General features: G+C 37.6%; 5 protein-coding genes across 8 annotated transcripts; 1 reads left to right on the forward strand and 4 right to left on the reverse strand.

Moving 5' to 3' along the window:
• The first annotated feature begins 276 nt into the window (after positions 1-276).
• On the forward strand, positions 277-27941 carry goe (gone early). Of its 4 annotated transcripts, XM_068298632.1 has the most exons (12): positions 316-424; positions 5394-5452; positions 6935-7384; positions 7509-7859; positions 7927-8100; positions 25092-25352; positions 25419-25570; positions 25636-25763; positions 25836-26396; positions 26459-26581; positions 26650-27153; positions 27225-27941. In XM_068298632.1, exons 3-12 carry the CDS (start codon positions 7003-7005, stop codon positions 27310-27312), a joined length of 2724 nt encoding a protein of 907 aa, XP_068154733.1. In that variant the 5' UTR covers positions 316-424; positions 5394-5452; positions 6935-7002; the 3' UTR covers positions 27313-27941. The 4 variants fall into 4 exon arrangements, with proteins under 4 accessions (XP_068154731.1, XP_068154734.1, XP_068154732.1 ...); XM_068298630.1 differs by lacking the exon at positions 5394-5452 and having other exon boundaries at positions 277-494; XM_068298633.1 differs by lacking the exon at positions 5394-5452 and having other exon boundaries at positions 277-494; positions 6935-7315.
• On the reverse strand, positions 8368-9601 carry Twdlalpha (Tweedlealpha). Its single transcript, XM_068298703.1, has 3 exons — positions 9587-9601; positions 8720-9515; positions 8368-8657 (listed from the first exon to the last, which is right to left on the reverse strand). Exons 1-3 carry the CDS (start codon positions 9599-9601, stop codon positions 8368-8370), a joined length of 1101 nt encoding a protein of 366 aa, XP_068154804.1.
• On the reverse strand, positions 12934-13671 carry TwdlZ (TweedleZ). Its single transcript, XM_068298704.1, has one exon. It carries the CDS (start codon positions 13669-13671, stop codon positions 12934-12936), a length of 738 nt encoding a protein of 245 aa, XP_068154805.1.
• On the reverse strand, positions 17349-18098 carry TwdlY (TweedleY). The gene has a single exon (XM_068298684.1). The coding sequence runs from the start codon at positions 18096-18098 to the stop codon at positions 17349-17351; it is 750 nt and encodes a 249-aa protein (XP_068154785.1).
• On the reverse strand, positions 22601-23741 carry TwdlX (TweedleX). The gene is made up of 3 exons (XM_068298705.1): positions 23727-23741; positions 22957-23662; positions 22601-22893 (listed from the first exon to the last, which is right to left on the reverse strand). The coding sequence occupies exons 1-3, from the start codon at positions 23739-23741 to the stop codon at positions 22601-22603; spliced, it is 1014 nt and encodes a 337-aa protein (XP_068154806.1).
• Positions 27942-27971: the final 30 nt, after the last annotated feature.

Below are 27971 nucleotides of genomic sequence, written 5' to 3' on the forward strand. Positions count from 1 at the left end.
TATTTCAAAATATATAACAAATGTCAAACTCTGACCTTAGGACGATTCAATTTCAAGATCTTCTACAGTGTATATTTAATATTTAGAACTACTGCTTCATTTCGCTCCAATTTTTTTAGGAAATCTCAAGTTGCAAAGTACTTTGAATTTTCAACAGAATCAAAAACGAGTTAACGAATGTCAATGAGCTAACAGACTCAATATGAGTTGATTCTGGAAAGAATGTTAAATTACAGAAGAAAACAATGTACAACAGTTTTTTGTTGTTGCGTTTCAATGTGCATGCGTTGCGCGTAAAAGTGGTCTGAACCAATTTCGAATATTGCGGGACGTTTTTTTTTTTTTTTTGCTCGTAAACTAACTGTTGTTTTTTGAAAAATAAATAAATTCTTTTTTTACGTGTGAATGTGTATGTTGTGATATTGTGAGTGCTTATGTTTTAATGTGCAATTCAATGAAAATTCAAGAAAACAAGCTGAAACGCTAAATTATAGGTGTGTGAATATTAGCGCCTATTCAAAAAGAGAATTAAATGCCTATTAAAACGATTAATTGATTGTTTTTAATTTACATATATGTAAAATATATTCAAGTACAAGTAGAACTTTAACAACATTTTTTAAATGGAGTGGTTGTGTTTTCTATGGTTCTGTGTGTGTATGTGTGTGCTAAGGTATGCTGCCAGTGCCGCATAAGGCAAGATCGTGTACACCTTCAAGCCGTACTTCATGTGCGTCTCCCTCTCTCTTTGTGTGAGTGTGTGTGTAAGTGTGTGTTTGAAATGCCGGCAGAACCGGTTCAGCAAGTGACCAAAGAAATAAACTGATCTTACAGTACATTGTACTTCGTTTATACGTTCTAAATAACTAAAATGTCAAATTTTGTTTTCATCCACAAGTTAGCTTTTAACCAAAAAGTTACAAAAAAACGGATGCAACTAGCCTAGGTAGAACTTTATCATTTAGATCTAGCAGAGATCCAAATATCAATTTTCTAAAAACCCCAAACAAAGCTCAAAAGTTTTAAAAATTTCAGTTTACCTAATACATGAACTTGTTTATTATGCCATGGGATGCTGTCACTGGCTGCATTTGTCCTCTTCCTCTTGTTCTTTCACCTATTCTTCAGTTCTTCATTCACCCGCTTTCTCTGTGTGTGTGTGGGACAGTTTCTCCCCCTCCCTCTTACCCATGCCCTTACCATTAACCTTGTTGTCCCGCAAACAGAGAAATTCCCATAATTAATGCGTAAAAACGTGTTCGTCCGGCAGTCAATGAGAAACGGACAGCGCGAGAGAGAAAGAGTCGACCGAAGGGCACGTACCAACAAAACAAAAAAGAAAATTATTGAAAGAAATGCAAGGAAAGAAGATGAAGAGATAACGGCCAGATGTAAACGCGTTGAGATCGCTGATAAGCTTGACATTGAAATACCAATCGGGGGGAACAGCATGGGGAAGTAGTGGAATCATTTGTCAGAATAGACACCTTTTGAATTATCATTATGACATCTGGAAATTGATAGTTAACTGAATTCCCAGCACAAAGTGGCGATTGTATACGATATTTGTAGATTTGTTTGAAGCTCTGTCAAAGTAGGAGTTTTGGACCAAAATAGATTAATAACAAATAAGGAATAGATACATATAATTTATAAGTTTATTTTTATTTGATAAAATATTCCCTTAAGATTAAATAAGATTTTGATCTTTTTTGGTTGACGATGTGAATTTTATTATCCAAAAAACAAATGTAACATATTCGTTGAAAATATCATGGTAATCTATGTATGCATATACTTATACATACATAGATATGTACTCACAATTTCCTGTTACTTTGCCAAACTCCCCACCACTTCCACCGCCCCCTTTGTAAACCTTTTTTCTTACCGCTGCTTCTTCCGCTTAAGCAAAAACAAAACAAAAAAAACTACTGCTGTATCCACTTACAAGGAACCGCCCGCACATATTTTACTTTTCGCTTCGAGTTCTTCTCCTCCTACCCCCTTTGTGCATTTTGCCGCTTATTGTGGCGCTCACGCACGGAGAGCGGAGCTACATAACTGCCACAAATGATGACCTCAACCTCCTCAGTGCATTTTGTTGTCGCGTTCATTGTGCTTCAACTCTTGTTAGTACGCACTTTGTTGTTGCCCCCCTCTTTGTTTGCCTCACACTCTCAACAACAACAACAACTAGAATAACAGCAAATACAACAAGCAGTAGCTAACCTTAACCACACCTTTTTCCGTTAAACGATTTTACGGTACATATTATGTAGATATTTAACGCATGAACGATCTTTGTATAGGAGATACCTCAGGAAGGGTGGTGTATCTGCTCTATATAGAACTATATAGGGTATAAAAATCTAGTTGGTTAAAGAACTTCTTCATAAAACTAAAATAATTCGCCTTGTTGGGAGGTTGACACAATTTATTTGCCTGATTGTATAAGGCACGGTTATCAGTCAGTCAGTCAGTCAGTTAACTAGCTAGGCAACTGGCCAACAATCAATCGGGCCTAACAATCGGCAATTGTGTTTCAACACTTTTTTGATAATAGTTTGACAAGAACCAACAACAATATTATGAGTGCCCGTTATTTGGTGTGCCATTAGCTTAAATTAAATGTCAATATATGTACAATAGAACAAGCCACTAACGCAAGCAATCTAACCAACCTGGCCAACAGGTGTGTCGTCACAAATCTCACTTCTCACTATCGCCTCGAAACGATGAAAAACGCTTGTAGTACGTGACAATCAATTACATGCTCATATGGATTGTCAAATTGATTTACTCGAATTGGCAGACAAATCATTTTAATTGTTTAAAAACAAATATCTAAAATACTACACACCCCTCCCCGCACCCCTAGAAACATATAATTAATGCAAATGTTTCTGGTTAGTTTTTTTCTTTCCTGTTTTTGGTAAGACAAAAGGGTAAAAGCCGAAGCGGCGGAAACTCTTCCCGCTAATTGGGGTTAAACACTCGGAATTAGGACCATGAACTGACAATAATTATAATTAACAATGATGTTTTTAAGGCAGCAATATTCACCATTCTTCCTCCCCTTCCCACACTTCTTATTTTAGTCCTCGTTGGGTTGTGATTGCAACATATTTCTTTCACAGCTTCTGTTCGTTTAGATAGCTATTCTATTGATTTTGGATCGACTGCCTTCCATGGGAATCTATTGAAAATGTACGCAAGAGTGATGCAAAAGCACTTCAGTTGCATTATGCCCTTGAAATTTGTTCTTCTGGAGGTCTCTGCATCCTGCTTTAAATTTGTCCGCAAACATCCCCCTTTGGTTGTCGCTTTTCAAGAGAACTTTTGCGTCTTAAGAATCAATACGCTTTTTGCTTGAATTGCGTTTTAGAAACGCATCCATCCAACCATCAACCAACCACCGATACATCGTAGGTGAAGCAACCCCCCCAAAAGAAAACATTGAAAATGCGCAGCATCTTTGGAAACCATGGATGACAGCTTCGTCTTCATCCGAAAAAAAAACCCCAAAATGCAGAATAGGCCAAACTTCAGTCGATGCTTAGTGAAAACAAGTGCAAGATTATTCATTTGAAAAATGCCGCTGCGGCAAAAAGTCGCTTTGAACTAAATTTCACATAAATACTTGAAAAATCAGCATTAATTATATGGAACAATAAATAAAAGAGGCTACAAATTGAATGAAACTATAAAAAACAAAACTGATTCATATGAGTCAGATCATCATTATTGGGTAATTATATAAAAGCCGGCTGAGCCAAAAAAAACATTTCAATTGTAAGAGAGTTTTTTTTATGTGTGTTTGTGTTTATGAGATCGTATCCTCTTATCATATTAGATATCTTCTTGCTGTCAATTAGCTTATCTCTGAATGGGATTTGTTTAAAAAAACAATGTCTTCATTCCCGTAAGACATTATCTCAAAGAACACTTGAAACAACATTTCAAATTAGAGTTAAAGATTTCAAAAAATGTTCATTTGAACTAAGCGATTGAGAAATTTTCAGAAACCTTAGTAATTCATAGTATAACAGAGCCATTCCAGTTTAAAACTCTCTTTTTTATGCCCTTATAAAGTATATATGTGTGTATATATTCTTGATCGACACGACGGATTAACGCTAACTCCTCCTAAAGTGCTATATACTCCAGGGGTGTATCTCGGACTTAGCCGGATATTATATAGCTTCCATAGAAATTCGGGAACAGAGCTATTGTCATTAATAATATTTATTAGTCTAATATACCTATTAATGACTGTGAAAAATTTCTCAAAAATCGGATAATGATTTAACTTCATATCTTCATATAAACATAGAATAAAATGGCACGCCTGAAATAGACTGTTTAGATAAAACGGGTTTCTACTTTGACTTCTGTTGAGGCAAGGGAAGAGTAAGAAAAAAACCTGCAAGGGTATACAAAATTCGTCGCGGCCGATGTTAGCTCCGTTCCTCTGGTCGCCTGCTTAATGCATCCCTGGATGATTACTTAAATTTTATCTGGTATCTATTATTTGGGTTTTTGCTTTTAGTTAGTCTTAGTCAACATATTTCCAAATTGTTGTTGAGTCAAGTGGATTTTGGTCTCGACCTATAGATAGTTCTACATGTTACTTTTAATTGGGTTTTTTGTTTTTGGGTTTCTTTTAAATATTACAAATATCTGTTATGCTGAAATATTTGTTCACCCACACAAACACACACACAGACACATACACAGAGGCACAAGGAACTTTACTCTGATTAAAAGTTGAATGTATTTAAGCCATAATCGCATTTGATAAGATAAACATAGTAACGTTTTTGTTTTATGTCTTGGTCAGAGTGACTAAATCCTCTACGCTCCTCGACTGACCACAACTTATCGCTAAATTGAAAGATTTGCAATGGCTTAAATTGTCCGAGAGTTAAAATATAATTTGATAAATCACTTTTTTTTTTTGTTCATTTTAAATTCCTCAGTCAGTTGGTAAAGATTGTAGATTGATGCAATTCTTTTCGAGAGAAAAGAAATCATTGTCACTATGTAGATCCAAATATGATTTCATTTTCAATATATGTTTTGTTAATCAATTGTATAACTAAAATGCGATAGGATGAAAATTTAGTCAGCGTTATTTTGAGTTGATGACTAAAAAAATTGTTTTTTGCTCTTTTTTTTCGGAAACTTTTTTTTTGTCGTTTTTGAATAAATTAATTGCTCTTTTATCACAGACTAGAAATTCCATTTAGCTAAAGCGTAATCAGAATGCTTGATTATCAAAAAGATTACCTTGAGACATGATACAGAAATCTACCTTCACACACACACACACAGACAGACAGTTTTTTGCGCAATCAAGAAACCTTTTTTTTTTTTTTTTCCTAATGTAGAGCATTGCAGATAAGTGAAAATTGCCCTGAGATAGCAGGGCACTTAACTTGTATATGAGGTATATAGTTTCTGTGTGTGTGTATGTGTGTGTGTGTGTGTCCATATAGATCAGTCTTTATGCACGATCATCATCTTGCCGGCAATTCTTGTCAACATTTGACTTCTTTTCAATTTCCAATTGACAACAATTGCTGGCAATTGGCAAAGCTTTACTTACAAGTTTTATTCTCCTCCCCTCCCCTCTCTCTCTCACTCTCTCTCTCTCTCTCTCTCTCCATACTATTTGTGCATTGCAGCATTTATTCATTCTTTTGTCTTTATGCCTGTGCAAAGTGTGCATAAATACTAATTAGAACAACGCTTCTGTTTAGCATTAAATCGGAGTATATATTCGCCCAAAGAGATACCCTATAGAATAGTGTTGTGAGTCATCTTGAGTTTACTCATTCCCAAGCTTATTTACTTACTTTGTTCAGTGGTTAATTCATTTGTTCGATTGACTCACTTGGTTCAGATCTTCATCGACTCTTTTGTTCAGTTGTTCACTGTCATGTCTTTTTTGCATTTGATTAGCTTTAAGATTAATTGAAGTTCGAGAGATTTATTAAGTTAACTTGGCCTTCTAAAGTGTCTTTTTTCACAGTTGACATAAAATATTAATCAATTAAACAGATTTAGATTAGTTTTAAAGAGAAAATGAGATTTGTTTCTTCGTAAGGTGAGTGAGTCAGTGAGCAGATGAAGTGAACGAATCAGTGAGCCTAAAAGGAACAAGTCTGTGGATCATGTTCACTCAAACACACTCTGAAGGGAATCAGTCAAAGAAAACCATATCCAGAGAGATTAAAATATGTTAATAAATGTTTTTCTTGTCCGCCCATCTTAGACTTCAGTATTAGAGGTCACCTATGCAGATCTAAATTAAATTAAGCTGATGCCAGCTAAAACAAAGTCACATGTTAATGGGTATCTGACATATCTGGCTTAAATTTCGATCTTCTCTATGAGAATCTCTTATGATCAACAATCAGGTTGGAGGCGTAGATACTTGGTACTTTTATATGATGTTCATATGTACATATGTATGTATCTATGTAGATGCGCTTGGTTGACCACTGACAACAACAGCAAAAGCAACAGTAACTAAAAAATAACGCGTCACATTTTCGTTGTTGTTGCTGTTGTTGTGTGGTTATTATGCAGGGCTTAAAATAGTTTTTCCCAGTTACAGTATGTAGTTTTCTGTTTTTGCTGTTGTTTTTTTCGTTAGAAATTTTATAGCATGTTCATGTCACTTAATCGTATGTGTAACATATACATACTTACATACATATGTATATATTAATGCCACCCGCGACACAATTCTAAAGAGTAACTAGGAAAAAAAAAACTAAACTGAAAACTGCATTTAATAAGCCGCAAGGTGAACTAAATATCACAAACATATAAATATATGTACCTATAGTTATATGTTCTTTAAGCTTTGTCATTATTTTCTTTTTCAAATGTTTTGCTTTTTTGTCTTATGTTTTGGTGACAGAAAATGATGCGTCTCTGCTAAGCGTGGACAACAACCATTGCGTTTGGAATTCATTGTCAGACTTCAGCATGGCCATCAATCAGGGCAAATATAAGCCAACGATCTGTGCTATCGATGAGGTAGATGATCGCAGCTATAAGCTTCACAATAATCAAGATGATGACATGTTGAGGAATAATAAACAACAACAGAAGCAACAACAACAACAACAAATTGAGGGCAGTGAAACGGCACCATTGACCACAAATCAACAGAAGCTGCATAAGGATGAGACAGGACTCAATCGCAAAGATTTGGAGGCTGGCATCAGTATGGGAACTGATGGTGAAGGAGAAGGTCGAGGTGGTGGTGGCGTTGGTGGCGCCGGCGGTGGAGCAGCAGGTGGGGGTTTAAAGCCAACTTCAGCAAATACACCACATTCAACACATGCATCGGCCAATGGACTGAGGGGTTAGTGTAGACACAAACCTTCTTCTTCCACTATGCCAATCCATCTCATATTACTTCACTTTACATCAATTTGTAATACATTCACTTAATTATTCATTGGCATTTGATTTGTTTTCATGTTTAGCCCTGCTGCTACCCGGACGTAGATCATTTGATGCTCTGATGGGCTTATCGCGCAAGCGACGCATCCTCTATGTGACCACCGCCTGTCTATGTGCCCTGCTCTTTGTTATTATCATCATGATGCTGGCATTTTGGCCAGAGGTTCCCTTCCATATGCGTGCTCCGCTCTGCCTGGAGCGTGAGTGTGTAGAGAGCTCACGTCAGCTCCTCTTGTGGGCCAATACCACAAAGAGCCCCTGCCATGAGACCTACGATTGGGCCTGTGGTAATTTCGCCAAAGACTACGGCCAGGGTGATTACTTTGTGATCAAGCGTGGCGAATGGAACTATAAGACTTACAATGAGTATCAGGGTAAGTTTACTTTACAACAAACATTTCAATTTTGATATTAATTTTTCTTCTCCTCTCCTTTTTGCAGAGCTCAATGAACTGAATCGTTTTATTTCAATGCTGCCAACAAATGCCGCCGAGGGGTCCGTTGCCTATTCAGTGGAATCGACAATAACTAGTCTATATCGTAGTTGTCGTGAAATCGATACTATGGACAAGAGTCAATCGGATTTGCTGTTAAAACGAGCCATTAATTCTGTGGGTGAGTACCCCCCCCAGCACATTACTCTAAAAAAAGAAGAAAATTTGTCCTCTACAAATAATTGTATTCGACTCTAGGGAATTAGATATCATTCTGATATGATCAATAAGTAGAATACCTTTTCTTTATATGTTTTATTTTTTATTGGTTGATTGATAAAAAAAAAATAATACGCGGAAAATTGACTATTTGACTATTGCCATTAACAAAAACCAAAAAAAGTCATCTATGGATCGTATTGGGATTGGGAGGGGTCCTAGCCTCAATCTATTTGCCGCTTGGTGGCAAGTAGGTGGGACTTTGGACGGTCTTGTGTTGGGTAGCAATTATCTGATTACCCAAGATGCCAGAGGCGCTGCCCGAACTGCTGCTAGAGAAGCCATCAGAAGAGCCACCAGTTGAGCCCAGAATTTGCGAGCCGCTGGAGGCAACACTGGAGGACGAGTGAGTGCTGGCAGCTGCAGCAGCACCACCATCAAGAATGCCAACCACCGACTGAGCTGGAGCAACACCACCATTGGTATGCTCTGAGGAGCCTTCGATTCTATCATATTCGGCTGGAAGATAAGGAAAAGGATTGGAGAGTTTTCTTATTATTAGACCATTCTTTGGCACCTACCTTGAATCTGCTGTTGGGCATGAGCTGCTTCGGCATCGGTTTTGTATTTGATGAAGAAGACCTCTGGCTTGCTGGGCACTGTGGGAGCTGGTGTGGCGATATCGTTGACCTCCAACGATGAATCCTTCTTGCTGAGCACATAGATGACAGTCTTCTCCTCATTGGGAGCGTATTCGGCAGACAACTTGACATTGGCACTGCTCGACGATGGCGCCTTAATGAACACAACGCGATAATTCTTCTGGGGACGGCCAATAACCAAATGCTTGGAACGCTCCAAATTCTCATGCTCTTCGGGTGCAGAAATTGTGATGAATTGCTTATGAATGATGGGTGCCTGGAAGCCGCGTTGTTCCTCCTGCTGTTGTTCCTGCTGATAGCTGGGTGCCTGATAGCCCGATAGGGAGCCAAAACCAATATTTGGTGTGGGTCCGAAGCCAGTGAAGCTTCCACCGCTGCCGCCGCTAGCTCCACCACTGGATGTGGAATAAGTGTTCGAGCTACCGCCAAAGCCTCCGCTGCCGCTTCCACTGGATGTCGAATACGTATTGGAGCTACCGCCAAAGCCTCCATAATGGCTAGGAGCGGACACAGAACCACCACTTTGGCCCACTAGGGAACCCACACTGGCACTTTGGAATGCCCCCAATGGACCATAAGAGGCCACACTTTGGGTATTACTTGGAGCAGTTAAAAAACCTCCATTATGGCCACCGGAAATAACTCCTGATACACCGCTGCCATAGTTATATCCTTGCGGTTTGGCTGCCGTCAAAGCCAAAAGAGTGCTAAGAGTCTACCGAAAAAAAAAATTTTTATTAATAATAGTTTTCAAAAATTAATCCTTTTGTTTGTTCGGGTTCCTACCACAAAGAGACGCATCTTTCTTCGGGTTATTCAGTTGCTGTTTAGCTAGTTAATGCTCTTCCTTGTCTATCTATTCATGCTTTTATAGCTGAAAATCAATAATAATATCAATGAGTTTTTTCTATAATTTTTTTTTTCTTGGTTTTTTTTTTTGTTAGTTAATTAATTGCTCAATTATTTGGCTATGCCGAACCTCTGACATTTGACTTGTTTCGTTTGTTAACATCATCTTCTCTCTATCTCTCTTACCGTTTCTCAGTTTCTCGGTTTCTCTTTAACTTCCTTTAATGTGACCTGTTGTCGGTGTTGAGTGTGTGTGTCTGTGTGTGTGTATCCATAAATCATAGACGAACCAATATATATTACCTGAATCGGTTACGGTTGCATTTTAGTCGATTTCAAAGTTCAAATTGAAATTTACTAGCGATTTGATTAATTGTTTAAAATCGTAACAGAATCATGAAGCCAGACACATAGAAAATTCGTGGAAAACCTTTTTAAAATCAAAGGCCTTGACTAAGCAGAAGAAAGGTCATGGCAAAAACCTAATAACAGAAAAATCCCCTTTTAACGTTAATCTTTTTAATCGGTTAGCACTCGCTTAGAAGGCATTTAAAATAAAAATATTAATGGTCTTTGCCATTTTTATTATTATTTTTTTGTCTTAAATTTACGCACTTTCCCCTCCAAGCTTTCAGTTTCTTTCCAAGCCTCTTCCTCTCCTTTGCCATTGGCTGGGCTTTATCTTTATTAATGGAAAATAATTTATCTGCTGTCTGCAAGCAACAGAAGATATCAACTATTATTATGTGTTCCTTGTGAATGATTCTGAGTGATTCTTCTTAGAAGTGTTTTAACTTCCGCAAAGTTTCGTTCGCCTCTGACGTATATAAAGCCCATTGTTAACAAGAATTTAATCATGTTCGCAGGCATTAAGCCAAATGACTTTAAGAATTATATAATTTTTGTGGCCCAAGGCATAAGCAATTAATTGGCATTGATTTCAGTTTCTTATTTTGCATTCATTTATTGATTAAAAAAAAAAAAACAGAATGAATTTGCTTGTCTATCTTTACTTTTTTTTCAAGAGCCGATTTGAAAAGACAAGTCTTACCAAATCATATCATACTGAGACGGGGGTCTATAAATTAAAGCATTTCCATTGATGAGTTTCAAAGTTACGAAGAAAAATTAGTACCAAGTGAAGTGAACCGACTCTGAGTTACCCTCTCTCTCGATGAGTTTCACAGTCGTTAAGTAATCGTAGTAAGATAATCTTAGTGGTTTTTTTGGTTGGTCTTTAATGAAGTCGAAATCGTATTAGATATTGGGCCTTTGACTTCTTTGGGGTTTCGCTTGATCTTTGACCACTGTGAACTCAATCATAGAGGGTATGAAAATGTCAACGCAACTAACTTAAACAGATGCCTCGATTATGTTGTGTCATGGTCTATTTTTAGATAAGGAGGCTAAAAGCAAAAATTCCAAACGGCGGCTCTTCTCTTTTTTTTCCTCTTTTTTTTTTATTTTTTTATTATAAATTTCAATATAATTGCCATAATTTAAATGCGCTTTGGGCTGGGCCTTTCAGTGATTTGGTTTTGTCTCTTGGTTTTTTTTTTGTTTTCTTGGTGCTATGATTTATGCCCATATTTGCACCTTGAAAAAAAAAACTTAGAAACTTTTTAGTTTTGTTTATTATTATATATTTTTAAATTGACTTTTTACCATCGAAACGTTTATAGAACACAAAAAGCCATCGTTTTTTTTTGGGGGCTTGCATTGACCTTGAAATTGTTTGCGAATTTTTTTTTCTTTTATTTTAATTTTTATTTTTTTGTGTTTATTGCATAACTTTTCTTTGATTTTTTTTGTCTTTCGAATTTTGTTTTTTCTTCTTCAAAGATTAATAGCTGCCAACTAGTTGCTGCCAATCAAAAAAAAGGTCGCCCAGTTGATGCCCAAATATGGTCGCATCTCAAAATCCCATTAATTAAATGCAAATGGAAATAAATCTATGAAAATGATGAAAACAAATACAAATAAATTGTGCACTTTTAATGAGTGCATGGACCATTTGATACCCCTTCAAATTAGGGAGAATTGTTCCCCCCAAAAGTATGCAATATAAAGTTGGGAAATTAACATTAGCATTTAAATTTATAAGTAAATACTTTTGAATGTCAATGAAGCCAGAAAGTATTGCTTTAGACAATAATTGAAGTACAGGATTTCTAAAAATAGTTTTTTGATTTTCAAAGATTGCATTTTTGTTATGTCCTTAAGGTATATATTCTTCTTAGGTTTCGGGGGTTTGTACCTTTTGAACTAGAGGATATTTGAAAGAATTCTTAATTATATCCTTAATTTTACATATTTGTTTATATTCTCTTTAGTTAGAATGACTTTTCTATGCTGTCGGAAGGACTAAACTCTTTTCATTTCAAGTTGTTCCCTCGCCTTAGTTAAGCCACCGATCCCAACTTTTAAAAGTGTATTTCCATATACCTTTTACAATTTCTATGTGGTACAGGGTATATTTAACGTTGCATTGCCGTTTTGGAATTTCGGTTTTTGTTTTTTTTTTTTGTTTTTCTTTCTTTATCTTGATATTTGCGAATTGACAAATTTATGTAAATTGAACTTAAAGCGGAGAGAAGACAAAATAGTGTGGCTGCATCTTATAATTTTGGCAAATGCCAATCAAGGACATTACTCGATGTATTAGTGTAGTTGCATATACTAAATTTGGTAAGGGAAAAGAAAACATTTTAGACTTGTTAAATTTAAATTGTCATTAAGTTGCATTTATTTATGTTTGTGACAACATTTTGACCACATTATTTCTTACTATATTCCTCTTTTTTTTTTTGGTTGTTTTTTCGGAATGGACAATCTGTTTATTTCGATGGGTCTCTTTTTTATTTTTTGTTAATCTCACGTTTAGCACAGGGTCAAAGCACTTTTGCAAAAAATTCGCAAAACAGATAACAGCAAAAAAAAAAAAAAAAAATAAAAATAAAACAAAACAAAAAGATAAAAAAAAAATTTGCAAAAACTTAGTGACAAACAGTTTTTTGTTATTTATGCGTTCGCTAACATTTATGATGAGTTAGTCGTTGTTGTTGTTGTGTATTGGCTTATCAAAGTTTATGTTAATTTACATGTTTAATACTCGAAAGAGTATGCACAAGTTTTTCGTTAGCCTCACCGACTAGTTCCAATCATTTCCACTAGAAAAACTTCGCGTCTCCAACTAGATCATCGAATTTACTTGAAATTATTCTATTAGATGTTTGTGATAAAGATGCTGAGAAGTGAGATTAGAGTATGAAAACTTCGGTGCGTTAGTAGATGCCACGATTTGGTGGCGCCAACCAATTGGTCACAGCCATGGGTGGTATTGGTGGTGCTGGATAATGATAGCCGCTGCCGCCGCTGCCACCTCCACTTCCACTTATAGCACCACTGGCAACGCCAGCATAAGGGGCATTAGCACTCTCATCTTTGGCATTTAACGATCCAATTACGGATTGTATGGGGGCCACATATGGAGCTGCCTGCTCCGTATTGCCACCCAATTGATCGTACTGTGTTTGAATCTCACGTTGAGCAGCTGCCGCCTCCTCATGCGTGCGATATTTGATGAAAAATATTTCCGGTCTATGCTCCGATTCGGGGCGGGGCTGTGCCACAATATCCTCAGCCTGCAGCTCCTGTTGCTTGCGTGTTAATACATAGACCACGGTGCGCTCCTCTTGGGGTGCCAATTCGGCTGTGTACTTTAACTGATCGCTGCCTCCTGTGGGTGCCCGTATGAAGATAATGCGATAATTGCGACGTGGTTGTCCAATGACCAAATGTTTTGTCCGTGGCTGTTTGTCCTCTTCGTCCTCGGCGGCCGAAATGGTAAAGAATTGCTTCGTTATGATGGGTGCCGCAACATTTGGGGCCGTGTCCTGGCCATTGATAGACGGTAAATAGCTACGCGATTGACCCTTGGCAAGTTGCTGCTCCTGTTGAAGGAGACAGAGTAAAACTAATATGTAGCCGCTGCTGCTGCCACTGCCTTTGGGGAACAACATTTTGATGTGAAATGAAAACTGTGTATGAAGCCAAAATTAATGCGAGTCGGCATCTTTATATATGTATATAGAATATATACAATCCTAATCTCTTAATCTAATATGTGCCAAAAATTTAACATGCCTTTGGCAACGTTTTTTGTTTTCTTTTTTCTGTAACTCTGCCAATTAAAAAGGGCAAAAACAAAAGACTTAGGCAACAAACTTGACTCTTCTTTGGTTTACACACAATTAAAAGTGAAAATTAATTAGCCGTGAAATTTGGCAACAGACAAAAACTGACCACATACTTTTTGCCAAAATCTGAACCATTGAGCGATATTCAACAACGAGATAATCTAGCAGATAAAAGAAGAAAAACCAGAGGGCCGGGGCTAACTTCGACCGCGTCAAAGTTTGTATACCCTTGCAACTTTTTTGGTAACTCTATCCTTACGTATTAGCCATCAATGTGGAAGAACGTTTTATCTAAAAAGGCTTAAGCTTGAGAAAGAAAGGCCTACAATCATAGGAAATAACGAAGATATTGATCAAAGTCACTGTTTTCCACCGATTGTTCCTATGGGAGCTATATGATATAGTCACCCGATCTTTATCAAATTCGGCACAGTCATTAACATATATATTAAATTAAGAAATGTTTAATTTAAAAGCAATCGCGTTAAAAGTAACGAAGTTATTTACAAAAGTCACTGTTTTCGACCAATCGTTCCTATGGGAGCTATATGATATAGTCACCTGATCTTGATCAAATTTGGCATAGTCGCTTATAGGCGTAGTAAACTCTCTAATATTAAGTTTCACGACAATAGTTCAGAAAATAACGAAGGTATTGAGAAAGTCACTGTTCGTGACTTGGCCGTTTGTATGGGAGCTATATGATATAGTCACCCGATCTTGATCAAATTTGGCATAGTCGCTTATAGGCGTAGTAAACTCTCTAATATTAAGTTTCACGACAATAGCTCAGAAAATAACGAAGTTATTGAGAAAGTCACTGTTCGTGACTTGGCCGTTTGTATGGGAGCTATATGATATAGTCACCCGATCTTGATCAAATTTGGCATCGTCGCTTATAGGCGTAGTAAACTCTCTAATATTAAGTTTCACGATAATAGCATAGAAAATAACGAAGTTATTGAGAAAAGTCACTGTTCGTGACTTTGGGAGCTATATGATATAGTGGTCCGATCCGGCTGAATCCGAGATATACAACGCCTGCAGTATATACAAGCCTACGTGCAAAATTTCAGCTCTGTAGCTCTTACGGTCTAGGAGGAGTTTGCGTTGATCCAGACGGACGGACGGACGGACGGACATGGCTAGTTGAACTCGTCTCGTCGTGCTGATCAAGAATATATATACTTTGTATGGTCGGAGATGCTTCGTTCTATGCGTTGCACACTTCTGACCAAAATTAATATACCCTTTTTGCAAGGGTATAAAAACTGTGTAAAATATAATATTTGATTACACATAAAACTTGAATGAATATTGGCTGGGGAAGTGTTCTGATTAATTGCCATCTTAGTTAGACAGACTTGTTCTTGTCAATCTTCTTTCACTTTTACTTTAAAACTGAAGTCTTGTATTTGGCATCTTCTTTCTACATAAACTGATCAATGGTGAAGTTAGTTCATCTACTAGATATTCTAGAGTTTTGTCGCATCAGAAGCTCCTTTCCTATTGATCTCAGTAGATGTCTCACTAGATACTCCCTACGTAGAATTGGCTAAAGTTTGAACAACTTCTCAACTTATCTTTCCTCATCTTTCTGCCTTTTCAATTCGTTTTCTTCTTTACAAATGCCTAACAATCTTGGCATCATATTGCTCGCATTCCTTACCTGACCATCCAGGTCGGGGTTGTTTGGTTGTGAATTTAGTTAAAGCTTTCTCATTTTATAATTAGTTGTTAACTGTTATTAGCTTAAGCTTATTTTCCTGGCGACTGTTCTGTTAGTTGATGTAATTAAATCGTTTAAGAGATTTTGACAATCGTTTGTCGAAATCAGAGTAGAAATTAGCTCAGGATTAAACAGATTCTAAGCTTTTTTTTTGAAATATTGACTTCTCTTACTCGCTCTCTCTCTAGCTTTTGTCTAAAAAAGTTTAGGTAGAATGAAATGTGCAAGTCTATCTATTTAACCTAAGTTATCAATTGTTCTTCACTTAATTATCTAATAATGATTGCTTCTCTTTGGCGAAATGAACTCTTAATCATTTGATTGTCATGCCATATTTTCCACACTCATTCATTCAATTTGGCAAAAGATCATTTATCATATTGATTTGATGATATTTAGTTGAACATTTTGGTGTGGCTCAAGACCATTAGAGCTGAGATGCGCTCAAAGCAGTGGGCAGGGGACAGGTGGCAGGGGGACGTTGGGCCATCATTCATTCAACGCCCTCGCACTTCTTTGGTGTTCTCCTCATCTCTCTTTCTCTCGCTCTGTCTCTGTCTGCCATTTGACTAATGATCAAATCGTTCAGAGCCATTTCGTATGGATCTCTTTATTTGAGTTCAGCCTCGTCGTTGATATTAGTGGATTAATTTCGTTTTGTTGTCAACAAGTCGCCAGACAATTAAAATATCAACACACACAGAGAGATAGAGAGAGTGGGAGTGAGATAGAGCTCAAGAAGAAGAGAGGAAGGAGATAGACAAAAGCCTAGATGGGGATGGCCAAAAGCGCATTTTCGATTTGCTTGCTTGGTTGGTTAGCTTGTTGGTTGGTTGGTTGGTTGGTTGGCTGGTTGCTTAGTCTTTGAACTGGTTCGATCTTGCATGCGATTTGCATAAATTGACGCGTAATTCCCACACTTTCATGTCGCATTTAAGCAAAATGGTACAGCTAATTTGATTTATGATTTGGTTTTATTAAGAAAAATTGCTTCTATCGCCGTCTGGGCCGATATGTATAATCAGATGAAGACGTTGCAAAAGAAGAAGGTTGTTTTCAAGCATGATTTCGAAAACGATTTGAATAGAATTTCGGCCAGTAGAGCGGGGACATTGGAATCAAAAAGAATTGCATTACATTCAAAAAGACTTTTAACAACAAATCTTAATTACATATTTTGAAATTCTAAATTGAAATACAAGTACTTTCTAGAATCTTTGCCTTCCTTATTCATTCAGATTAAGACCCCTTTGATTCGTAGTAGTTAGTGATGATTTTTAAGTTTATAATTTTTTTTTTTTTATAGTGATTTTTTCATCTAGTTTATGCAGCGTCAGTTTAATGATCCAATCGAAAAGTTTAAAAAAAAAGTATAAAAAGGGGCACCAAAAAAAAAAAAAAAATATAATGAAATTAAAATTTATGCTATTTTTAATTAAATTTGATGAGCTTATTTTGATTTCTCACTTCATTTAGGCTAATTTTTATTTCGTCAAGAAAAAAAAAACAGAGAAGAGAAACAAATGTGAAGGTTTTTTTTCAACTTTTTTTAAATAAACAATTTTATTAACAACAAGACAAAAAAAAAAAACATTGTATAAAGAAACGATATCAAGGGAAGGGGAAAAATGTTGTGTGTAATTTGCTCTTAAAACTAAAATAACGAACAACGAAAAGCAATTAATGGTGCGGAAAAGGAATAAAAGGGATGGGGATGGGCGTGGGGATGGGCAAAGGGGGGAAAGGTATGTGTGGATGGGGGTGGTGTGTCCTAATGCTTCAACAAACTGGGCAGATACTGAGCACTGGGCTGTGGACGATTGATCTGACGATAGTTGTAACTGCCATCGGGATTGAGGCCATCCAGACTGCCAATAACCGAGGTGATGGGAGCATTGGTATCCTCCTGATATTCATTGGTGCCGCCGAGCTTATCGTATTGTCCTTGAATCTCTTTCTGGGCCTGTTGAGCCTCCTCATCGGTCTTGTATTTGATAAAGAAGACCTCTGGCTTGGTGGGCTGGGTGGGAGCCGGTGTGGCTATGTCGTTGGCATCCAAATCGTTATTCTTCTTGCTCAGCACATAGATGACAGTCTTCTCCTCCTGTGGAGCAAACTCGGCCGAATACTTAACGTTGCCATTATCGCCAGCTGGTGCCTTAATGAATACCACACGATAATTCTTCTGTGGGCGACCCAATACCAGGTGCTTCACTTTGCCATCATTGCTATGATCCTCGGGTGCGGAAACCAAATAGAATTTCTTATTGATTATGGGAGCAGGTGTGGTGCTGGCCGGGGGCAAATATTTATCGCCACCACGATGTGGTAGAGCCACCAATCCGGAGCCAATGCCGCCACCATTACCACCTTCAATGCCTGAGCTGATGCCACCGCCGATACCAAAGTTGATTGCGTCTCCTCCAATGCCGCCATTTGCTGGCTCATAGCCATATTGAGGACGTGACTGGACCAGGGCCATTAAGCAGCATCCGCTGATGATCAAACGAAGGGCCATCATTATGAATGTGTGTGTGTGTGTGTTTGTGGTGATAGATAATCCTTGTATCACTTTGATTTTTTTAGTCGTTGTTTGTTGCCTTTGGCTTTTCAGTTAGTTCGTTGTGGTTCGTTGTCGAATTGCTTTGAGGGAATGAATGCATTTGTTGCCATTCCTCTTGAGTTATATATGCTTTGTGCAGCCTCTGCCAGCGGCAACGTCGCCAAACAAAAGCAACAAAAAGACAACAGTTTATGCAAATTGACATCTTTGAGCCTATGACTATGTCTGTTGCTGCTCTGCTGATGCTGCTGGGCTCTTCTCTGTCTTTAGAGTCTTTGAGTTGACCTAAAATTTATTCAAATTAGAACTAGCTCAGCAGTTAGTTAGTTGCGATGCGTTTCTGTCCCTCTCCCTCGTTCGCTCACTCTGGCTGCTCTCTGTGTCTCTTCAAACTGGCTCAGTTTGGATAGCTTTTTGGCATTGCTGACATTGAACTTGAATACTGAATGCATAGCCTTGAAAGTATTATTTGTATCTCTCTCTCACTCTCTCTCTATTTATATATACAATATATATATCTAAATAACTATCTATCTATAATTTGTATAGGCCTGTATTTAAATGGCACTGTGTATCCATCCATCGATCCACACACCTATTACCTAAGGCGACATCAATCTCGAATAAGCCCAAAAGGCACAACCTAAAAAATTTCATCTATACGAATTGCCTATACCTATTTGCCATTAAAGAGCAATATAGAATCTGTTAAAAACTAGATGTAATTAACCAAAAATCTTATTTCATATGACTCATGACTATACATTCATATTGCCGGATCGGTTTTTATGACATTTTTACATTTCTAGAGCTCTAATCGGTAATCTTTTGTCTGAACTTCATATACTCTTCGTAACTAAATGATTCAGTTAGGCAGGCTTATGGGCCTTTGTATATGTATGGGAAACAAGTTTGCTTGGGTTTTTCTTTGCTTCAACATAATAAATTTGCAAATCTATAATAGTTGGCAAGTATATATTTTAATATAGATTTCTATTTTATGACAAATTTGTTGAAATTCATTAAAATTTTATATGAATAAACATATGTCATTTGAAACTTTTACAAAAAAAAATGACAAATTCCAAAGACTGAATGCCCACTTCGTGTAGATACTTGAAAAAGAATTTACAAAAATGTCTTGGAACATTAACAGGTAGATCTTAAGGTATGCTAAATACCTTATTAGAAGACGAGAAAATCAAAAATCAAAGTTGGAAAGCCAAACACGTGATAATTTATCGCATACCTGAAGTGTCCCTTATGAGATATAATCGAATCTCGCTTAACTTTCAAACATGGCTAACTTTAGAATTTGGTTATATTTTTACAGTATTTAGAATTAGTCTTGATTTTTAATGAGACATTCTCGTCTATAATCTAATATTTTCATATTTGTTTATGCTTACATTTTTGTTCAAAACTTAAATCAACATTCGCTTATCCTTATCCTGCTATATGGCTAATCCTGCACTGATTTTTTATCTGAATTTTAAAGCAAAGCACGCGAATTCGAATGCAATTAAAAACATGCACCAAAAGTTAAGACAAATCTGATTTCTAAGTCCCCTCCCAAGAGCAAACACCTCCCATGTCGGTCCCAAGGATGTTCGCCAATGGCAGTTTATGCTGTATACGTACACTCTTGGACAAAAAAATATGTAGTTCTATGATCAGAAAACTGATTCCCAAGTATCACGGAGTTAAATAAGTCATTCCCAGTACTAATTATTAGCCTTAACAATTCGTAATATACCCACTTCTTCAGTTGGCCAGAATAATAGCAATCTGAAGAACATTTACAATTATTCTCGAAAGAGACGACATTGCAAGGATCTACAAGGGAGTGTCACCCTTTATACGTGTTATAGATCGATATTTGCAGGCATTTTGATAATATCGGGCCTAAACCCTATGTTGAGTGCACATATCGAAAATTAATTGAAATCTTTGTGTTTTTGAAAAGCTTGTTTTAAAATAAAATTGATTATTATTAAGATGTCTGTTGATATTAATGAATAACAACTAAAACATAACAAACTGACGGTGAACCGTTGGGATGAACAGGGAAAGTAAAGTTCAGATAAAAGCATCTTCTTCCTGCTTTTGTTTCATTTAAAACCTCATAAAAAGGAAAACATAAAGTTAAATGTAAAATTATCTGTTGCCCATCAGCAAATAAATAGTTAATGCTGAGCAGATACCAGAAATATTTGTTAGAAACAATGATTGGTCCAGTTTTTAAGGGGGCATCAGCGTGTCTTTGCGTCTTAATTGGCCAGATTGGTCTAAACAGGCAGCGGCGCCCAGCTTCCATGCTGGAATCTCCCTTCCAAAAAAGGATATCCAACTTTAAATTAGAACTCTATTTGCAAACTCTAATGAAAATTATTGTATTTTAAGTTGCAGAAGTTTATAATTCATAGTTCCATCTTATCATAAGTAGTTCTTTCAGGGAAATCCCATGAGTTATTGAAGTAGCAATGGAGCTAAATATTTTCATTCCGTTTTCAAGTCAAATGCCGTATTTGTGTCTATTGGATGCTTAGCCAACCATTGTGTCATGTTTTTATTTCTGTATTGTCTTTAAAATAAGAAAACGATAACAATAACCATTTATGGTGACCGCTAAAAAATTTTGCACTCTGAGTCAGTCATTTAGCTAAGACCCAAACCAATAATATGCTTGGACATTCACCAGCTGGAGGTCGCCCATCTTCCAAAAGAAGCAACAACAAATGTTTGAGTTTCTATGCCAAAAAAAAAGTAATAATAATAATAATAGTGGCAATAATAATAATAATAATAATAATACATATAAACAAGAAGATATTGAAAAACAAAAAGCCACAAAAACAATAACAACTACGAAATTGAACCCATAAAACATAATTTGATCGAAAATGTGTGGAAGCAGATTGAATTTGAATTTGAATACATATAAGATATACACATACATACTCATATATGGATATGATATAGTATAGGTATATATAAAGTATATATTTCTTATTTGTTAATGGGATTTATTAGCTTTGATTGATGATAGACAATAAACAAATAAATATTTAATGGGAAATGCATTTGATCTTAATTTTTTTCTTTCATTCTTTCGCCTTCACTTTCTGTCCGTCTCTTGGTGTCTGGGTTTTAGTTTTTCTCTGAATCTGAAAGCTGATGAAGCTGAAAAATGTTTAACAAAATGATAATTATCAATTAGGCATTCCATATCCATAATTTTAACATTCGCATTGGAACGTATCGGATCGGTTCGATTGGCGGCATGCTGTGAGTGGGAAATTTATGTAACGTTTTATTAAAGTTGACAGGTTATAGAGGAGACGACGACGATGGTGATGATGATGATGATGAAGAAGAAGGGCACCGCCGACGCCTTCGGGGGTCGAGGGACAAAAATTATTGTTGTTGTTGTTGTTTTGTTTCAGATTTCAGTAATTTTACATCTTTTATTTTGTTTTCTGTCTGCCAGCTACCGTCTGTCGTGTAGCATTTTGTTTTTCATTTTTATTTAGTAGGTGTGATTAGCTTTATGCTAAAGATCGCGCTAACCCATTGTTATGCAGATTTTGATAACAATCTCGATCGATCGATCGATCGAACGGACGAATCTTTAAGATCTCTAAGATCGAATGTCTGGTATATATTGATTATAATCAAAGTTTCTCAATTGCAGGCGCCAAACACTTGTTAATTCTCCCCTTTGGTTTTTCGTTTCGTTTCTAGGGGTGTGGTCGCTGCTGTGTTTCGGTAATTTTTCTATATGTATATCCATATATCATTTAATACTTTCTGGTATTTTAATGCATTAGCTGACCTTGTGAAATTGATTTTGAATTTTTTCTTTATATTGAGTTTTTTTTTTTTTTCTGTTGACTTTTGATTTTCATTTTTAAGACGCTAATTTATTTACCAGCTATTGCTGCTTGGTGGTGGTTTGGTGGTGCTTTGTGGTTGGTGGCTGGCATCTGGATTGTGTCAACTTTAGTTGACTTGGTTGCCTTTGGTTGGTTGGCCAGTTGGAAAGATCGGTTTCCATATAATTATGAAGAGCTTGCCAAATAGTTGTGAACATCGATGAGACAACACAACAACAACAACAACAACAGCAACAAAATGTTGCAAGTGTAATCTCACAACTAATAGAAACTCATCTTGTTTTTTTTTTTTTGTTTAATTTTTTTGAATGCTTATACAAGTCCTTAAGTGTTGTTAAAAAAAAATACGATTTATATAATAATGCGAAATCAAGAGTGTAAACCAAAGAAAAATCGCAAAGTTTTCTACACATTCTGGCCATAATTATGTATCCCCATTCCGAAAGGGGAACCAATAATCGTTTGTAGGCTGCGGAATGGTTCCAAAATAGTTTAAGAGCCGGCAGTGGGATGCAAGTGTTGTTGTATTGGATGGATGATGGATAGCTTCGAAGATAAGGATTTTTACTTTCTTACTGGCTTCACTGGCAAGTAGGTGACCTGGGCATTGGTGCCCACGCCGGCTCCACTTGTCTCGATCACCTGACGGCTGCTGCCTTCACCAACAATGCCAGCCAAATTGGTATAACCAGCATCGGCAGTGGGCACACCACCAGTGCCAACAATGTTTATGGCTCCAGAATTATCGGTGACCACACCGGAGGCTCCATTATCGCCCAGGCTATTGATGACCGAGGAGACGGGAATGATGCCCTCATCGCTGGTCTGGGAGCTGCCACCCAAAGCATCATAGTTGGCTAAAATGAGAATGGAATGAAGTTAAAGATGGCTGAATCAAGAGCTAATTGCTGGGCATTCACCTTGAATGGTCTGCTGGGCATGCAGAGCCTCTTGTGGTGTCTTGTACTTAATGAAGTAGACCTCGGGCTTGTGGTTAACTGGACGCTGGGTAACCACTTCGGCGCTGACGTCCAGGGCATTCGATTTCTTCGATAGCACATAGATGGCTGTCTTGTCCTCAACTGGAGCCACATTGGCAATAATCTTGGCCTTGCTGGTGGTCGATGTGGGTGCATTGATGAAGACAACGCGGTAGTTCTTTTGTGGCCGGCCAACATTCACATAGCGGACAATTTGCTGCTCATCATGGTCCTCGGGAGCGGTATGAATGTAGAAATGCTTTGAGACCTGAGCGGGCTGGAAATTGGCCAAGTGGCTAATGTAAGCTTCCTGTTCGTTGTAATTGATGGATGGTCCCGGATGGATGCCAGTCAAGCCAATGCTATCGCTGCCTTCAATCGACGCGGAGGACGAGGACGAAGACGAGGCGGAGGAGGAGCTGCCGATGCTCGAGTAGGATCCGCTGCCCGTTAACGAGCTATATTGACCAATACTGGGCACTGAATTGTAATAATTGGTGCCAGCTGCTGTCGGCTGATAGGATGTCAGAGTCACTGGTGGTGCAACAATGTTGCCATTGATTCCACCGGCCTGGTAGTTGTAACCCACTTGGGGACGAGGTGCTGCCGAAACATTGCCCAGCAATGCTGCCACCAAAAATACTACCTAGAATTACAGAAATTACAGAATTCGAGACGAAGCCGTTTTTTAGATAGATCCACGCACTTACCACAAACTTATTCATGTTCTCTATATGATATGAAGACAAAGATCGGTTCGGATCGGATCGAACTGTTACCCTGAAGCTACTGCACTGAATTGATGCGCTATTTGGTCTAAACTGTCATCTTTTATACCACACGAATAGGATTTTAATTGAAGTTAATTAAAGTGGTTATCCGTCTTGGTGTTTGGCTCTTGTCTCTGCTTTGATTTGCAATAAATTGTTATAAAAACAACAAAAAACTATAACATGCCCAAAGTCCGGCTAGCACGGATTTTGGGGTTTTTTTTTTGTTTTCAAACCATCGTTTTTTAACTCTTGGTAATAATAATTTTGGCTTTTTAAACAGTAGGCGCTAATTGGTAAGGCAAACAAATCCAAAACTGAAATCACACAAAAATTTCTATGCATGACTTTTCGATGATATAGTCGACTTGACGTTAAGGCTTTGCCAATTGCCAAAAACAAAAGAAATCAATGAAATATCACCTGAAAAATAATATTGATTCGATCTAAATTACCTCTGACGTAAACGGAAATCAAATTCAAATTCTTTTCCAAGGCAAATATCGCATCACCTAAGACGAAAAGAGTCTTCCCTATAGGGAGAGGTCTTAAAAGTTTTCTTACAAGTGATTATTGCTGATTTAGGGAACTTTTTTAGTGATAAGCCCTTAAAAAACCAGTCCTACCTTTAAAAAAATTCATTATTTTGTCTACTTTTAACTTAAGCAAAGAGTTTGAGATAAAACACGTTCGTAAATATCTATTTTAAGTTAAAGAGATGAGACTAGGAGATTGTAATGGATCGTTAGACCTACATAGCTTGAAAGTTTCTTGATATTAGTATGAAATCTTATCATAAGTCTAAATTCGTTAACCATTATTGTAGATTGTTCTTTATATCTTCCTCTTTGTTAAAGAGCATTTGAAATTCGTGGGAATTGTATTCTGTTCTTTCCCTTCATATTCGATAATTTATTAAAATTTTATGATTGCAAGAGGGCAGCCCGAAATTTCCAAGAGATTGCAACCAAACATTTTAGCGCTTTTAATTGTTATAAACAGCCAAGACCAGAGCCAGTATATATATGTATATATATTTATGCATTCAAGTTGACAGTCATAAGTTTTAATCCAGTTTTTGATTGGCAAAAAAAAGAAATGAAATTTCATGTCTATGATTTTGGGGAATTTCATTAGCATCTTTAAATGCTGTCCAAAAAATCCCAAGAAGTCAGCCGGCTAGCTTGGCCGGTCATTCCCCGTATCGCTTGATCGTTTTAATATATAATAATAATGAGTATGTATATGTAATAAGAAATAAAACCGCCTGATACCAATTGTTTTTCATTTTCCCTTTCTCTTCAGATGGCTGGCATGCTTTTAGCAATAATCGATTACAACATTGGGAATATAAACGGGCTCTGGTGCATTTGCAGGCCAAATATGGCATATTCCCGTATTACCGTGTCAGTGTGGAGAACGGCTATAACAGTCCGTACGATTATGTCATTACCCTGGATGAGGGCGAGATTGGTATGCCGGATAAGTATTTCTATAGCAGCGGCGCCGACGAGGAAGTGGTGCGGGGCTATAAACTTCTATTGCGCGACTTTGCCATCAATATGGGTAAGATTGCCATCTACTTTGATGTTGAGTGGATAGTTTGTAATTTACACACATTTCAAATCTCAGGCATTGTGTCACGTGAAGCGGATCTCTTTGCTGATGATATTTTCCACTATGAGCGACGCATTGTGACTCATGTGGAGGGTGCCAAGGCCAGTGGAGATCGGCAGCTGAATAAACTAATGCGCTTGGCCGAACTGAAGAGTATAGCGCCATCGGTAAGAATTAATCCCACGCTTTCGCAATGCACTGGATCCCACATGGCTCTTTTTTTTTTTTACAGCTTCCCATTATTGAGTCGCTGCAGGCCATATTTCCCAATACGAAAATCACTGAAGACACCGAAGTTTTGGTGCGAGATGTTGAGGTTTTCCATGAACTGTCCACTCTGCTTTCGACATCTGATAAGAAGTTAGTGCAAAATATGAAGAATACATCTTTGTGGATTTGTCTAAACTGTCGTTTTGAACTCTTTTTTTCCAGACCCATTAATAATTTCATCATTTGGTCTCTGGTACGTCAAATGCTGCCTCATCTGTCGCGAGAATATAGAACTCTGGCCGAGCATTTCGATCATGCAATTTACGGACGGACTGCGAGCTATCCGCGCTGGTTAATCTGCAGTAAAGTTGTGCGCGACTGGCTACCCTTTGCTGTGGATGCACTGCAACAGCAGCCGCCCAAGCAGCAGTTTGAGCTTAGAAATGAAGCTGAAGGAGGAGGAGTGGGGCTAAACAAATCACAGGGCAACGAAGAGTTTCTGCGGCTCATGTTCTATAGCCTGCGCAATCAATTGCAGGATTCCCTTGAGCAGGCCAGTTGGCTGGAGTCTTCGGCCAAGCAATTTCTCAAAAAGAAACTTAGCGAAATGCGGCTACAATATGGCATACCCAATGAGATTTTATATCAGCCCAATTATCTCAAGGACTATTACAATGAACTCATGCTGAACAATTTGTATTTTGTGGAGCATTTGGAATCGATTTGGACATTCCGCCGATTGCGTATGGAACAGAAGCTTAAGCCCCTTGGCATGGAAGATGCGTAAGTAGACCTAAGATAATCTTATCTTATGTAAATATCATATGTTTTCTCCCCTTCTGTAGCATTGTTTCCGAGATGTATACAAGGAATCAGCCGCAAGCCATTGCGTACTCTAATAAATTGAATATGCTGCTCGTATCTCCGATATTAGCTGGCTCCAATTACTATGACTATCGATATCCAGTGTATGTATATCTTGTGTTTGGATTTGAATTTTCACCTAATTTGACTTTCTCTCGTCTTATTTTGTTAGCGCCCTTAATTTTGCTCGCATTGGTTCGGACATCTTGGAGACTTTGATTGAGAATTTCGCAACTTTCCTTCTGCAGTTCAATGCCCAGAGTGCTGACCTAAGCGATGCAGTGCCAGAAATAAGATATGCTCAACCAGATGTGAATTGCTTGGCAGCCGGACAACCACCACACTTGTCCCATGAACTGGCCGAATTGTCGCCAAGTGCCTTAAAGAGTTTCCATGTGACACTGAGTGCAGCAAGGACAGCAGCGCGGGCATTAAGCTCTTTTGTGTCGGCCATCGATGCAGGCAGAGCCATCCAGGGAGCCGGCATCGATCAGGCGGGCACCTATGAGACATTGGGTTTGACTCAGCGCCTGAGAGTGCCTGGACTACGTTCCTACAATGAGAACGAACTGTTCACTTTGGCCTATATGCAACAGCATTGTAGTACGGCCATTGCGGATAAGGATTATGCTAGAATTAAGCCGCATGTGGAGCAGCAATTGGCGGAGCGGTATCTGTAAGTAATCTTAGCATCTTACTAAGACTTTGATTCCAAAAAAACCAACTTTGGTTTTGGTTTTATTGCAGATTTAATGCCTCGTGGCAGCATATACAATTTCTGCCGCACTCAACCAATTGTGCCGCCTCTGAGGTGAGCTGCTCGAATTTGCTCTAAGAAGGGAGCTTCTGGGAGCGTCCTTTTGCCTGGGATATGATTCAATTCGATTTTTGATTGTTGCCACGTTGTACAATTCCTTAAGACATATATTTATTGTACTTTATACACACACACACACACACACACACACATACACACGCACACACCGATAGACATACATACATATATCAGCACAAAGACACACTCGCGCACTAGTTACTCTAGATTTAGATTTGTAAGAATTTAATTTAAATAACGGCATAATTCATGCGTTTTTTTTTTTTAATTCAATGAATGAATGAAACCACCCACTGTTGACATCACTAACGGATACCCTATACCATTTCCCTTCTACTCTACACTCTCAAAGACACTCGGAGCCCATTAAATTGTACGAGTAGATACACATATATACTTATTATGCAGATGCGCATACCGAATGTGTAGTAAGAAAATGAAATGAACGAACGAACGATCTATTTCATAGTTTTCTAGTATGTAAACTAATTCTAATAGTTAGTTATATAAGTTACGATGTTACCTACATGGACCCCCTTGTATAAAAATTTGAATTTAAATTGTATTCCATTGCTTCAGAACAATTGTAAGAATGACTTTTTGCTAATATATACATACATACATACATATTTACCTACAATTATACAAACACTGAAAAA

This window comes from Drosophila tropicalis, unplaced genomic scaffold (genome assembly GCF_018151085.1).
Source record: "Drosophila tropicalis isolate 14030-0801.00 unplaced genomic scaffold, ASM1815108v1 contig_867, whole genome shotgun sequence".
In the NCBI taxonomy this organism is placed as follows: domain Eukaryota; kingdom Metazoa; phylum Arthropoda; class Insecta; order Diptera; family Drosophilidae; genus Drosophila; species Drosophila tropicalis.

What these genes read in the sequence shown, in the direction of transcription:
- goe (XM_068298630.1), top strand. Translation starts at nt 7,003, where the DNA reads ATGGCCATCAATCAGGGCAAATATAAGCCAACGATCTGTGCTATCGAT. An exon ending in ACGAGCCATTAATTCTGTGG is followed by an intron (nt 8,101 to 25,091) that starts GTGAGTACCCCC and finishes CTTTCTCTTCAG; the next exon opens with ATGGCTGGCATGCTTTTAGC. An exon ending in CCCCTTGGCATGGAAGATGC is followed by an intron (nt 26,397 to 26,458) that starts GTAAGTAGACCT and finishes CCCCTTCTGTAG; the next exon opens with CATTGTTTCCGAGATGTATA.
- Twdlalpha (XM_068298703.1), bottom strand. An exon ending in TGCCCAACAGCAGATTCAAG is followed by an intron (nt 8,658 to 8,719) that starts GTAGGTGCCAAA and finishes CTTATCTTCCAG; the next exon opens with CCGAATATGATAGAATCGAA.
- TwdlZ (XM_068298704.1), bottom strand. Translation starts at nt 13,671, where the DNA reads ATGTTGTTCCCCAAAGGCAGTGGCAGCAGCAGCGGCTACATATTAGTT.
- TwdlY (XM_068298684.1), bottom strand. Translation starts at nt 18,098, where the DNA reads ATGATGGCCCTTCGTTTGATCATCAGCGGATGCTGCTTAATGGCCCTG.
- TwdlX (XM_068298705.1), bottom strand. An exon ending in TGCCCAGCAGACCATTCAAG is followed by an intron (nt 22,894 to 22,956) that starts GTGAATGCCCAG and finishes TTCTCATTTTAG; the next exon opens with CCAACTATGATGCTTTGGGT.